At 45.7% G+C, this 15,301-nt stretch overlaps 1 protein-coding gene across 1 annotated transcript in view; it reads right to left on the reverse strand.

Annotated features, from left to right (window-relative positions):
• The window catches only part of CACNA1H (calcium voltage-gated channel subunit alpha1 H), a 156,069-nt gene that overhangs the window by 92,072 nt on the left and 48,696 nt on the right, over positions 1 to 15,301 (reverse strand). The window contains exons 6-8 of the mRNA XM_027863001.1: positions 11,811 to 11,903; positions 7,852 to 8,656; positions 3,459 to 3,901 (exon numbers count right to left, since the gene is read on the reverse strand). Of these exons, the coding sequence (XP_027718802.1) occupies positions 3,459 to 3,901; positions 7,852 to 8,656; positions 11,811 to 11,903 (1,341 nt within the window). The remainder of the gene's footprint in view (positions 1 to 3,458; positions 3,902 to 7,851; positions 8,657 to 11,810; positions 11,904 to 15,301) is intronic.

Consider the following 15,301-nt stretch of genomic DNA (forward strand, 5'->3'; position numbering starts at 1 on the left):
TTGCTTAGAACTGAGCTGTTTGAGGTGGAACATTACCTCCATTGGCTTGGCCTTCAGTTGTGTCCGCCCTCGCCCCACCTCAATATACACAGATTTAAAGTGACCATCCCTCAATCTGTTGGGAAGACAGTTTTTTTGGAGGGGAGGACATAATTTGCAGGTGAAGCAAGTCCACGATTTTGTGGGGAAATGAATGAGTGAATATCCTCCTTCCCCTCATCCCCCCAGAGCTTTCTGAATAAGGAGCTTCCAATACAATGGCCGGCTGAGAGGTTTGGGGGTGACTCATCACTCCAATTCTCCCTCTATTCAGCCCACTATGCTCTGAGAGCCAATCAGCCAATTTGGGGAATGTTCTGTCCTCAGCTTGAGGACTGTTGTCTCATTGTTTCCCAGGACTGATCTGAATGATAGGCCTTGCTCTCCAGCTCCCCTCTCCTGCAAAGCCTCTCCCCCCAACCTTTCCTTTGTGTACTGCTGAAGGGTTCCGGTTAGGCCTCCAGCATCTGGTATGGTGGCAGACCCGAAGTGGGAGGAAACTCCGAGATCATGAAGGCTGCACTGGGCAAGAATCAACCCCACAGAATTTTAGGGTTGGAAGGGACCTCAGTAACCATGTTGTCCAACCCAGACCCCAAAGGAAGTCCCACTACAACCCACCCAGTAAGTGGTTATCCAGCTTCTGACTGAAGAACTCCAATGGAAGAGAAACCACTGCTTCCTCAGGAAATCCATACAACTTTTGGTCAGCTCTAATACATGGTGATATTAATAACCATAATAATAATCCGTGGTAATCCATAGGGCCTCTAGGTGGTGTCCTAGTGCACAAAGCACCAGGCCTGGAGTCAGGAAAGCTCATCTTCCTGAGTTCATATCTGGCCTCAGACACTTACTAGCTGTGTGACCCTGGGCAAGTCACTTAACCCAGTTTGCCTCAGTTTTCTTGTCTGTAAAATGAGCTGGAGAAGGAAATGGCAAACCACTCTAATATCTTTGCCAAGAAAACCCAAATAGGGTCATGAAGAGTCAGAAACCACTAGACAAAATCCATGGTAAAATTTTCCTGACACTAAGCTTAAATTTGTGTCTTTGAGATTTCTACTCACTGATCCTAGTTGTGCCTTTTGGGGGGACAAACCCAATGAGCCCATTCTCTCTTCCACATGGCAGCCTTTCAAATAGTTGAGCGTAGTGATCACGCTCCCCTGAGTCTTCTATTTCCCAGTTTAAAAAAAAAAAATCTCCCTTTTCTTCAACCCATCCTTGGATGATGTGGATTCAAGACTGGTTGCTCTCTTTCTGGACATTCTCTAGATGATCACTGTAGTGCCCAGAACTGAAGGGAAGAGCTCAGATACGGTCTGGCTCACACAGAGTACAGAGGAGTCACGGCCTCCTGATTCCCAGAAGCAAAGTTAAAGATCTCAATAGCTTTTTGGATTGCTATATCACACTGAAGGAGGGGAAAGGGAATAAGCTTTTATATAGCACCTACTATGTGCTAAGAGTTGTACAAATATTATCTCATTTGATCCTCACAACAACCCTGTGAGGTAGGTGCTGTTATTATTTCCATTTTACAGATGAGGCAACTGAGGCAGGCAGAAGTGAAATGGCTTGCCCAGGGTCACATAGATAGTAAATGTCTGAAGTAGGATATGAACTCTGGTTTTCCTGATTCCAGGCCTGGTGCTCTATCCACTGTACCACCTAGCTGCCTCATATTGAGCTGCTGACTCATATGAAGCTTGCAGTCCACTAAAACCCTGAGAGCTTTTTCTAATCATGCCTCCTCCCCACCCCACCCCTAATCTTATACTGGTGGAGCATATGTAAGATTCTCTCAAAGAATCATAGATTTAGAACTAGGACTTCAGAAATGATTCTGTCCATCCCTCTCATTGTACAGGCAAGGAAATAGAGACCCGGAACAGGGAGGGGAATTACCCAGGCCATACACAATAAATCAGGGCAGATCAGGGCTAGAACTCTAGGATCCTGACTCAGGCCCAGAGCTCTGTTCCTATGACAACCTGGTTCTCTGGATTTGAGGCCCATTTTCTTAGCTACAGTCAAACCCTCTTAGGACTGGAAGTCTAGGCTAAGGAAACTTTCCTAGGAAGTCAGAATATTCAGGAGAAAGGGCTTAAGAATCACAGCTGCTCAGAGCTGGGCCTTAGAGGTAGAGTGTGTATTCAGGTATCCCCTTTACACCATTGGTGACAAATGGTCCTCTGACCTTCACTCAAGCTGTCTCCAGTGATGGGAAATTCATTACTTCCTGAGTGAACCTGTTTCCCAGTTGGATTGCTCTGACTATTAATAAGCTCTTCTTTACATTGAGCTGAAATCTGCTTCCACATAACTTCTATCTTCTGGTCCCAGTTTTGTCCTCACAAAACAAAGCTAAATCCCTCTCCGTGTGACAACCTTTTAGACATCTGAAAACAGGGAGCAAGCCCTTTCTCTATCTCCTGTCTTTTCCAGGCTCCAAATCACTAATTCCCTTAACCAATGTTGGTATGGTGGGATTGAATCCCTTCTGGATACATCCATTTTTCAATTCTGACATTTCCAAGGCCTCATCACTTTTTATCTCAGCCTGGGCTCTCAGGGGATCTGCCCCTAGTGCCAAGAGCTGTTATGTTTCGTCTCTAGAGACATCCAAGGTGGAGTCAGTGGATAATGGAAGCCCACAGCCCAGACAAGTAGCAGTCCCAAGTACATGATGCAATCAAGGGACCTGGGGTTCCCCCCTGTCTTGTCCCATATCCCCAAGATCAACTTCCTGAAAGAGAAAGCCTGAGGGACGCTCCCGCCGATTTTTCCTGAGCACAGTGTTTGCCTTGAGCCCTTGTATTTTTCACGGGTGGGGAAAGGAGACAAGACAACTGAAGAAAGAAAGACAGAGGTCCTTGGCACACAGAATCCATAGGCAGGCTTGGTTCCCAACCCTTTGTTTCCTATGGGGGGATTATCTCAGGCCTTTTGGCCCCCAGAGTAAAAAAATGCTTCTGGTCTAAAGGCTTCATCCTTATTCCATCCCTAACCACTAGGCTCAAGTGGCCATGGGGACCCGAAGATATTTGAGAGTCAGAGAGACCTGGTTGAAAAAGCTATGTGATTATAGACAAGTCCCTTTCCCTCTCTGAGGCTCAGTTTCCCCATCTGTAAAATGGGGGATACTAATATTTGTCCCGCTTGTGTCATAGGAGTATTAGGGGAAAATGCTTTGTAAATTTAAAGGACCACAAATTGAAGACTTACTATTATTCAGCCATATATATTCCTTTTCTAAGATGGTTTTCTACTTGGGACAGGAGATAGAGTAGGGGAAAGACATAGGGTCTCTGAAAAGTTGTTGAACTGATCTTCTATTCCCAGCCTAGGATCCTTGGGCAGTGGACACCCCAGGCCTTGCCCATAGTGCCAGATGCAGCTGGTGCTAGTCATACCTGCTCATGGTGTTCTATGCCCATGCTGAGGGTGTTTATCAGGATGGCGATCATGATGCCCCGGTTGAAGTACTTGCTGTCCACAATTCGCTTGAGTTTGTTCCCGAAGGCTGCCCAGAGACAGGCCACCCCACTGCGATCTCCAGCCGCCTTCTTCCTGTGGGACCCTCCCCGCCGCCTTGCCCCGCTCTGGGGCTGGGCCTGCTGTGGCTGCTGGATGGGGTCTCGGTGGTCGCCATGCCGCAGGTCTTGTGTGAACTCATAAACGCCATTGGTGTCTGAGTCGTAGGTCTCCAACTCACTCAACTCAAACTCAGGATCCTCCAAGATGTTGGCACAATACGGACAGTTCTGCAGTTCACACGTCAGCATGGCTGCTTGGGGGCTGGGCAGGGAACAGGGCACATTCAGGCCTGACAGCCGGCTGGGAGCCCTGCAGAGGCCTACAGAGAGAAAAGCATGGCTGGGGTCAGCACTTTGCAAGGACACACGTACAGACGTATACAGGCAGTCATACACCTGGAAGTGGGTTGGGTAACCACAGAGGCTCAGGAAGCATCATCCCATCCCACAGCTCATACAGTGGCTAGGAAGTTCCATTCTGCAGTAGGTATTAGGGGCATAGAATCATGAGGTTTAGAGCTGGAAGGAGCCTTGGAAATCATCTAATCCAGTGGTATCAAACTCAGATAGAAACTGCTGCATGTTAACTTAGAAAACCACAGATTAACATTATCTATGCTGTATTATATTTTTATTCATTTTGTTAAACATTTCCCAACGACATTTTAATCTAGTTTGGGCAGCACCTGGGAGTTTTGCAGTCAGAGAATTTGACATCTCTGAGCCAGTCTAACATCTTCCTCTTCTTCAAGATGAGGAAACTGAGGCCTAGAAGGGGTAAGTGATTTATCTAAGGACAAAAGTAGATTCAAACCCAGGTAATTGAATCCCCGAGTCTGTGATATTTCCACCGGGCCACACTTTTGAGGCGAAAACCGAGAAGTCTTTAAGCCCCAACAATGGGCAGAATCCTTAAGTCCCATTCCTGTGTACCACAAAGGGCCTTTCCAATCATTCTGTCAAACGGAGAATAGGAACAGCTCTGAGAGACATGTAGGGCAGGAGTAATTAGCCCCACTGGACAAAGGAAGAAACTGCGTTCCTGACCGGGGACATGACCTCAGGCAACTGACTTATAAAATGAAGCAGATATTAATTTCTGAAAAGGCTTTTGTATGGGCCTGAGAGTCTGAATAATGGTTTGCTCAGTTGGTTGAAGAAGTGACTGTGCTTCCAGGAGGCGAGAAGAAACAAGACGGCGGGCGTTTTAGCGCTGCCCTGGCCACTGACTTTCTGTGTGACCTTGAACAATTCAATTCTCCACAAGCCTCTGTTTCCAAACTGTGAAATGCAGGGGCAGGGGAGCTGGAACAGATGGTCTCCAAGGTTCGTTTTTCACTCTAGGATTTTTTGATTAAGAGATTCTAATCTCATTCAATTCAACCAAAGTCTCTGGAGGCTTCGCTACATGCTGGGTACCATTCTTCAGTGACTCTCCACTTTGACCTTGCTTTCTTTCTCTCCATCTGCTACCAGCTCAACAGAAAATAAACACCTGGTTCGGCTGTCCCTGAGCCCGGCCCTCCGGCCTTGGGAACATCGTGTTCTTGTTTGTTTCTGTTCTGTTTCCTGGCTGGAGGACTCCTCTCCTTCCCTGGCAGCCTCCTCCTTCTCCCTTGGGTCCCTCTTGCTTTTGGTGGTTTCTCACCCTTTGTTCCTAGTCCTGACTAGGGGGCCCTGGAGGCCTGTCATCTCCCAGGGTTTTCATGTTCCAGAGGTTGGATCTGGGGATGACCAACTGTGTACCCGACACCTCTTTGGTGTCTCCCCTGATCCCAAAGCCTTCCGATTCTTCACTTTCCTCTTGGAAAAGGAGTCTTTATCAGTATTTACACCCCAGTGTGAATACAGGTCGCATACTCATTAAATGGTAGCTGGGGCATAGTGGAAAGAACCCTGAAGACTGAGGACTTGTGTGTAAAACCCAATACTGTTCCTTTTTTAGCTATAGGAATTTGGGCTAACTTGACCCATCAGGTCTTCAATTTTCTTATCTCTGAAATAACTCAATTGAACTCAAAGATCTCCATAGTCCTTCTAAGACTTATGATCTCTATGAGAGGTTGACCCTGTAAACCTGGGAAAAAAGTGTTTCACACATCCCCTATTTATGAAAATTATGGTCATTGACCTAACCGTTAGGCAAATCATGTATTCTTAGAATCATATAATTCTTTTTTTAAATTTTTATTTATTTATTTTTTTGAATCATATAATTCTTAAAGATGGATGGAACCTTGGACATCATTGGTTCTTAATAGATGGGGAAATTGAGACCTAGAAAGGTTGTCATAGGCCAAGGTCTTATAGCAAATAAATGGCAGAGCCTGATTCTCAGACATGGATTGATATTAAAATTAATTTATAATCTTCCCATAGGAAATGACCTTGAAAGGTCATCAAACCTAATCCCCTGCCTCTGAGCAGGATGTGATCAAAATGACACCAGATTTACCTAAGGATGTTAGAACATATAGAATCACAGCTAAAGAAACCCTTAGAGCCCATCAAATCTAATCACATCATTTTATGGCTGAGGAAACTGAGGTACAGAACACAGTTACTTGTCCAAGGTTACCTGGAAAATCAGTGGCAAAGTTGGGGCTATATCCAGATTTCCTGCCTTCCTACCCAATGTTCTGTTCAGTGATTCTGTTTTATAAATATTATGAAGCATCTGCTCTGCAGAAAACCTTGGGTCAAGTATGGAAGAAATTGAAATGCGCTGTCTCCCTTATCTGGAACTGACCTCCTCCCTCACAGGAACTTGTCCCAAATATGGCATCATCACTGCCGGCAGGCCACTCTCCCTTAGTCCTAATAAAGGACTCACACCCTTCCTCTAGGGAGAGTATAGATTGTAGGATCATTGGTTCACAGACTTTACCAGCTGGAAGGCACCTTAGAGAGTCTGCCTGGAATGTGGTAAAGTAAGCACATAATAAATGCTTGTTGACTGCCTGATATTTAGACCAATCTCTTAATTGTACAGATGAAACCTGCCAGATCTCACATTCCTGAGAGGTTGAGGTTGGGAACACATCAAAGAGATACCTGCATGAAGCATCTCTCAGGGAGAGGGGGGAGAAAAAAGAGCCTTTGTAAAGATGGGATAGCTAGGTGGCGCCATAGTGCACAGAGTGCCTGGCCTGGAGTCAGGAAGATTCATCTTCTCGAGTTCAAATCTGGCCTCAGACACTTACTAGTTGTGTGACCTTGGGCAAGTTACTTCACGCTGTTTGCCTCAGTTTCCTCATCTGTAAAATGAACTGGAGAAGGAAATGGCAAACCATTCCCTTATCTTTGCCAAGAAAACCCCAAAGGGGGTGAGGAAGAGTCAGACACAACTGAAATGACTCAGCAGACAGCCAGGATGGAGGCCTGGCTACCTAAGGTTGGAGGGGTGGTGGTGCTTCTTGCTTCTCTTCTTGGTCCATCTCATCCATCACTGCAATAACTCATTGAGATAGGGCAGGGTTTTTCATCCTCCCTCCTTCCCATTCCCCTCCCCCTTCCCCTCATCCCCCCTATCTAGCTGTCAGTTCTCACTCCCTCTTCAGTTTTCCTTGTATCCTACTGGAGCTAGAAAGGCACCTTAAGGGACTTTCAGTTCAACCCCTTCTTTTGACACATGAGAAAAACCAAATCCCAGAGAAGCAAAGCAGTTTGGACCAAGATCTGGCAGCTAGTAAAGGACAGAGCCAGAATCTGAACACTCTTATCTGAGCCTCCCTCCCACCGCAGCCCTCTTTAGAATGTCAGCTCCTTGAGGGCAGGAACCATGAAGTTTTTCCCTTTTTATCTCTAGTGCCTAGCACGGCTCCCTGCACACAGCAGACTTAATAAATGTTTGTTGACTTGCTCAATAATCCCCATTTGACAGGTGAGAAAACTGAGGCCCAGAGAGGGGAAAATGACTTAGGTACACAGCGAGTGAGAAGCAGAGCTGGGACCACAACCCAGCTCCCTCAGTTCATTGTTGGGAAGACAGTACTGGGAAAGTGTGGCACAGCAGAAAGACTGTTGAAATGTCAGTAAGAGGATCTGTGTTTGAATGTGATCTCTGCCACCCACTGCCTGTGTCACTTTTGGCCAGACACTGTACAGCCTCAGTTTCCTCATCTGCAAAAGGAGAGGGCTGGATTTGATGGCCGCCAAGGTCCCTTCCAGCTCTAAATGTATGAGCCTATGATGCTATAATCTCCCGGCTCTGGGCTCTCCTTCATATGCCATGAATCCCCAGAGCTGAAGGCATCCCCCCTTTCCTTACCATGTTCCCCAACCAAGTGTTGCAGCTTCCCATAGGCGTCAGCACTCAAACTCACAGAGCTGTTGTTCACTACAGGGACAGGCGGCCCACTGCCCTTCTTCCCCACAGGACCCAGAGCCAAATTACCCTTGCCCCCTGAAGGTGAAGGCAGGATGGTGGGGTAGTTCATGCCACCGAGTCCGGTGGCCAGTTTGAGCCCTGCGGCAGCCCGGGACACTCGGCTGCCCTGATCTTGGGGGGCTTCCACGTGGCAATCAGCGTGGTAGATGCTGTGAACTGACTCAGCATCATGAGGTGGGGATGGGAGTCCCTGTGGGCCAGGGGACGGGGGAGGCGGCAGCATGAGCCGGGTGCCGGGCTTCCCCGCTCTAGGCTCCGTGTCCCCGCGGACCTCAGGGCTACCGCAGGGGCCCCTAGGGCTCCCGTTGCTGATGTGGTAGTGATGATGGTGGTGGTGGTGATGGTGGTGAATCAGGTGGTGGATGGAGGGGACCCGTTTGCGACCACGGCGCCCGACCCCCTGTCCGTGGAGGGCGCCGTTGGGGTTGACCTTCTCCCGGCGCTTCTTCTGCCAAGTGGCGTATAGCCTGAGGGTCCGCCGCTTCACTTTGCGGAAGATGTGGCCGATGTATTTGAGGAGCTCCTCGTAACAGCTGCCTGGCTCCGAGAAGCTGGCGATGGTGCTGTCGTTGGACAGGTAGCGGGCCCGCTGCTCCTGCATCAGCTGGTTCTCACGCTGCTTCGTTTCTGAAAACTGCGTGGCGATCACCACCAGGCACAGGTTGATCATGAAGAAAGAGCCCACCTGCCCAAGAAAGGACAAGAGAAAGAGGCGGTCAGTCTGACGGGGAAGTGAGCGCAATGCACACTAGAGCTCACTACCTCTGTGGACAGCCCCAACGCCTCGTTGTACCGAAGAGGAAATGGACCCATAGAGGGAACAGAGGTGGGGCTTAGAATGAAAACTCAGACCATCTGACGACAATGCTCTTTCTATTACGCCGCACTAACTTTTGGGGCCTCAGTTTCCTCGGTTGTAAAGTGAAAGAGTGGACTTAGATGACCTCTGATGCCCCTTCTAGCACCAAACCTGTGGTCCTGTGGAACTTGGGCTAAACTTCAAGGTCCATCATAACTGCCACCTCTTCCAGGAAGCCTGACAATTCATCCCACAAAGGAATGATCTCCCCTTTCTTGGACCTCCCGTAGCACTGGTGTACTTCTTTTGTACTGTGGTGATATGTAAAGATGTCTTCTCTTCCATCCCCGACCCCAAACCCGTTCCCCATGATACTGTGGATCCATTAAGGACAAGGGCTATATTCTATCTTTACTGTTTCTTTGCCCTGAGTACAATCCTTAGCACAACAGGGCTGTTATTAATATTAATAAATATTTGTAAATTGAAATCTCCCTATGTTGAAAGCCCTGCACTGCTCTCTGCTTAGTTATGTTGCTGGGGAGACAAGAAGAAGAGACTTCATTCTCACAAATCCACTATGAGGTAGGTGCTATTACTATTCCCATTTTACAGATAAAGAAACTGAGGCAGTTTAAATGAGTTACTCTCAGTCATGAAGTTAAGTGTCTGAGGCTGGATGTGAACCCAGGTCTGCCTGACTCCAAATCTAGCACTTTATCCATTAAGTGTATGAAGAGGAAAGAGGCCAGTGATGCCCCCTGAACAACAACCCTTAGGTGGATGGTCCAGGTGAACCAGTTTCAATCTCTAAGATGCCTTCTGAAGATAACATTCTTGGAGTCTAGAGTAGTAAAAGGAAACTAAAGCATGACATTATGGAAAGAGCACTGAATTTGGAGTCAGAACTCCAACCCAACTACTTACTACCCTTGTAATCCTGGGCAAGTAACGTCTTCTTTCTTTGCCTCAGTTTCCCCATCTGTAAAGTGACAGGTTGGACCAGGTGACCTCCAGTGTTCTTCTAACATTCTTTGTTCTAAGGTCTCTTCCAAGCTCTACATCCAGTCAATGTGAATTATTACTATTATGATGCCATAAGTTCCAAGTAAATGATCTGGACCAGTGGTGTCAAACTCAAATAGCAACAGATCCTTGTGGCAGCATGTTGACTTAGAAAACCACAAATTAACATTATCTATATTGTATTGCATTTTTATTTATTTTGTTAGACATTTCCCAATTACATTTTAATCTGGTTCAGGCTGCAAGTTTGATTACTCTGGCCTGGACGCCAAGTACTGTGGGAGTTTAGAGGAGGAGAAGGTCAAGAATGGGCTAGAAAAGTTGGGGAAGATTTTCTGAAGGTGGGGGTTAGCAGCTTCCCAAGGCACAGCAGTGACATGAGGCATCCTCCACTCTAGGGCCAAGGGGTCTGCCTATCCAGGTCCTAGGGATTTATTATATTGTCTAGTCTGTGTATCATTCAGGTAGGCATTTCTATTCTTTCTTAGACTTGCTACCTCTGGACTTTTTCTCTGGTTTCCTCCAGGTTATCTTCCAAACTTTACCATCATTTAAAGCCTAACTTCTATGGGAGGCATCCTTGACTACTCAATGCCTCACATCCTCTTCTTCCTCTGGGCTCCAATAGTGTTGGAAGCTGAATTATACTATTCAGCACTTGATTGTTGACTGTCGGCTCTCTGTACAGTATGTGAGTTATGGCTCCCCTCCATGTATGAGCTCCCAGAGATCAGAGCCCAGATCAGTTCCTTCTGTTTCCCCATCCCAAGTGTTTAACTTCCTTAGGGTCAGGGTCTTGATCTGTATCCTCATCTATTTCCCCTAGACAATGAGATTCCCAGGGTGGAGGCTGGCTGGGAACATAGGAGTAGAGGTGGTTTGGCAGGGAGAGGAGAGAGCTCAGTAAGTGCTTGTTCAATTAAATGGAAATTCACAGAACCTCAGAGTTGGAAAGGGATGTCAGCCACCATTGAGCACAACCCATACCTTAACAAAAATCCACTCTGAAGCATAATTGACAAGTGATCATCTGGCCTTTGTAGAACACATCAATGAAAGGGAACCCATTACCTTCCAATGAGTCCCAACTCACTTTTAGATAGCTTTAATTTCTAGGGACTTTTTTTTGTTACATCAAGTAATATGTCTTTTGGTAACTTAGACAAGTTACCCTTTTGAAAAATGAGGACTACTTACCCACTGGGGGGAAATCAATCAAGAGTCAAGTGAAAGTTTAAAAAAAGCTACTAAATTTATATTTTGTTTTGAAGAAGAAAGACATAATTAAGATTCATTTGATTTTTAAATTAAGAACTAGAATATGAATGTTTGTTTCCCAAATGAAACTGACATCATGAGCCCCTCCCAGTTCCATTCTATATTGAGTAACAAGGAGGTAGATGAGGAACAGGTATGGAGAGAGTACAGAGAGAAGGTAGATAAATAGAGAAATAGCCACAGAAAGGGCAAAAGGTATACTTAAATGGAGAAAGAGACAGGACCACTCAGCATGTTCTGAGACACTAGGGACCTACTCTTGTCAATACCCTGTTGTTTACTTCAATGTTATCACTTGTTATGGCCACCATTTGAAATGCTAACTGCTGCTTATAGCTCTTCAACTTCACTTTATCCTTAGGACCAGAGACGTTCTATTTTTGTGTGATAAAGTCATAATATGCTGAAGAAAGCAAATAAGGGGGTGGTTCTGTCATTTTCCAGGCTGAAGTGGTCACAGCAATATCACTGTAGGTTAACTAAAATCAAAACAGGGGAGGGTTGGATCTATCTGACATTGGACAGAGTTTTTCTACCTCTATCTTACCAGGTAATGCCGTGGTCTTTATGGAGAACCAGGTCCCTGTTGCTTCTAGTGGGTTCTTGGAATAAATCCAAGTCTTGGCCCAATGGGACTCATGGTTTTAATCCCTGAACTTGCCACTGGGCTGGGGGGGGGCGGTTGGTCGGAATAGCATGTTTGATATCAGGGCACATAACCACAACTCATACTTACGATTATTAGTAATATAAAATATATAAAATTATAAAAAGAATGTGCATCCATGACATAATACATGATGTCAACCCAGCCTTCCAGGGTTATAACCTAAGGGAGAGAGAGGAGAGAAGTGATAGTTACCCAGAGAGCAAATCTGGCCAAGAGAATATAACTTGTCTGACCCTTGGCCTCCCCTTCTCCCATCCAGCCCCATCCTCCCACAATTCTGACGTATCTCCATAGCTTTTTTAATTTGGGTTTTTCTTTCCCTTATTTGGCCCAACATTGTAGTCAGATACGGCTCTGAAAGAATTGTGGTTCATCTACAGCCAACTATAACCATCTCCAGGAAGTACTGGGCCCTGAGTTGCTCCTGGGGTTATGGCACTGGAGTGGTCCCTAAGTGGGAATGAGGTCTGGGGAACTATACTATATATTATATCACACTTATATTGAACTTTTCATCTAGTACCTACTTCTACCTTCCTTCAGGGGTCTTTTTCACACAAACCAATGTTAAACCATCTCTTTCTAATCCTGTAATTGATTTTTTGAACTCAAGGGTAGAAATTCACATTGATTCTTTTCAAATTCACCTTGTTGGTTTTAGCTCATCCTCGACGTCTGAAAAGATCTTTCTAGATTCTGATGACAGCTCTATTTCCTTAATAAGCCAAAGGGCAGGGAATAACCTAGGTGAAGGAAAAGTAGGGAGAGGAGATCCTGGCTCCTGCCTTGGTATTACCTGAGTTATTGATGCAAAGCTCCCTTGGATATGGGGACATGGTTACTTTAGGAAATGTAGCCTCAGCCAATCCTGCTGCTTTACCCATGAGGCTTTTTTGAGATCAGGAAAATCACAGAGTGGGAAGAAATCTTAGAGGCCCTATAATCCAATCCCTTTTACCTAGACAGGAAAACCCCTCTCTACCACCCTGGGTCATCCAATCCCTGCTTGGACTGTTCCAGTGCTAGACCTCTCAAGGTAGCCTCTTCTGTTTGCAAAGTCAGCCTAGGAAGGAGAAAGAGTAGTGCATTTGGATTCCAGAAACCTTAGTTCAAATCTCAGCTCTGTAACTGAAAGCTACAGTAAGTAAGTAAGCTACTGTAAGCAGTAAGTAGCTTAAGCAAGTCACTTCTTTCTGAGCCTCAGTTTTCTTAACTGTACAATAGGAATAATCATACTTGTGCTATTTGCTTCAAAGGGCTACGAAGAATGTATTTTTGTAAAGCATAATAGAAATAGAAGCTGAATTTTTTTTAACCACTTAGATTTTTAGGAAGTCCTTTTTTTGTTTGAATCAGATTCTATTTCCTTCTACCCTGGTCCCATCTGGGCTACCAGAATTGGAGGCTACATCACTGCCCAGTGCTCACAGCCAACCAAGACAGAGTTTTGAGAAAGGGAGCCAAAACGCCCACACTCAGCCTTCCTCTATAAACCCTTTCTCAAAAATTATTCTCATGAAAATCTGAATTTCCCTTATCATGGCTAAGTTATTTGAGGCAGAGAGAATAAATTGCTTTGGCTTAAGCATGATATTATTATTACTATTGTTAATAATCTTATTGATAATATTATCTGTAATCCCGTGAGTGGGCACCCAGGTGACATTTCTTAATAGAGACAGAGAACGTTAGAGCCAGAAGTGTTTTAATCCAATGCTCTCATCTTATAGGTGAGCATCCTAAGGTCTGGAGAGGCCAAGAGATTTGCCCAAGGCCACATAGTTTGTAGGTAGCTTTGGTTTTCTGTCTTTAAGCCTAGTGTTCTTACCACTACATCGCACTGTCTCAGGATTTCTGTAAACTTCAATGTCAATCATAGGACCAGAGATGAAGAGTTGGAAAGGCTTTTCAAGACCATTTGGGTCCAATTTCCCTCGTTTCACAGATGAAACTGAAAGGTTAAGTTTGCCAGGACCATACTACTATTAAGTATTGGAGGTGGGATTTTAACTTGGGTCTTTCTGACTCCAAGCCCATTGATATGGACTCCATAGATAAAGTTACAATGTGTGAGTTCTCCCTAGACTCTCTGAGCAGCAGCTAAGAAAGGGAAGCCTCTTTGGCCTTTATAAGGCTCTCAGGAAAGCTTCCCCAGGAACAATACAAATCCATGGGCATGCATGTGAACTGGCATGGACACAGTCCCCCTAGCCTATGCCCAACTCAGCCACCTGGAAGAGACACCCTTCTGCTCCTCACCACATCACAATCCCTTTCCTTCCTCCTCTCCAGGCCTCAGCATGAGTATTTTTGTTTTTGGCTCACACAGGCAGCTGCTCTGTGGTCTTTGGGAAACTTGGAATCCCGTATCAATTCAGGGATGGTTTGGAGGACAAGTCCTCTATCGTTCATGTTATAACCTCTAATTACTGCTGTGTCAAATGGCCTCAGAATTCACGTGATAAAAGGCGAGACAACCCTCCCCGAACTTCCCAATTAATTTCTTGGCTTCTTTCTGCATCTGTCCACATAAGCTAATGAGTATGCGCCATTTGCTATGGGATAAGATGGAGCTGGCAGCAGAGACATGCCCTTGTCTGCTGCCCAAGAAGTACGCTATATTCAATGCCACCTTCAAAGTGCCTGGTGACTCACTCTTTCCCTGTCACAGCCATACTTTATAAGTGGCTCGGTATAGGAGGTGTAATGAGGCGGTGGGAAGGGCATGGTGGATCTGGGCTTAGAAAATCTGGATTCCAACCCTGACTGCCATTAATTAGCTATGTGGTCTGGGCTAAGTCCCTTCCTTTCTCTGGTTCCTCAGTTTCCTCCTCTGTAAAAAAGTAGGATTGGATAAAATGATTTCTAAGGTTCTCTTTCTAGTTCTAAAATCCCATTTTCTTTTGAACTCTTAGCAGCTTATCCAGCTGTTTCTGAAGTCACAGGAACCCTCCCCTCCCCCCCACCAAATCTCTTGGGTGAAACACCAGGAGTGGCTCAAGCAATATTCCCCCTTGGGTGTGAGATAAATAGTTTAGAGCCAGATTGTGGGGGTTTGTCAATATGCCTACATCCTTCCAGGTCTTAGAGGTCACCAGCAGTCACCAGTGTCTACTCTAATTTCTAGCCTCTGTTGACACTGATGCCCAGAAAACCTGAATATGTGCTAAAGAATTTGCATCAGCACACATCCTGTACTCCATTCATTGCCAGAATCAAGTCCTTAGAGAGCATTTAGCCCAACACCTCATTTTAAAGATGAACTATCTCATCTCTCTGGCTCCATAGCCCAGAACCTCTTGAACATCTTCATCTTTTCTCTCATTTACTCCAGTCTCCACGGAGGAGGAGGAAGATGAGGAAGTCTTTCTCCTTGCCAAGATTAGCTCTTTTACTTGTGCCCTTGATCCTATCCTCTTCCATATCCTCTAGGAATTTGCTCCATTTTCTTCTTCTTTATTTCTTCCTTCCTTCCTTCCTTCCTTCCTTCCTTCCTTCCTTCCTTCCTTCCTTCCTTCCTTCCTTCCTTCCTTCCTTCCTTCCTTCCTTCCTTCCTT

The sequence above is a fragment of the Vombatus ursinus genome, unplaced genomic scaffold (assembly GCF_900497805.2).
Source record: "Vombatus ursinus unplaced genomic scaffold, bare-nosed wombat genome assembly UNPS02014770.1, whole genome shotgun sequence".
NCBI classification, from domain to species: domain Eukaryota; kingdom Metazoa; phylum Chordata; class Mammalia; order Diprotodontia; family Vombatidae; genus Vombatus; species Vombatus ursinus.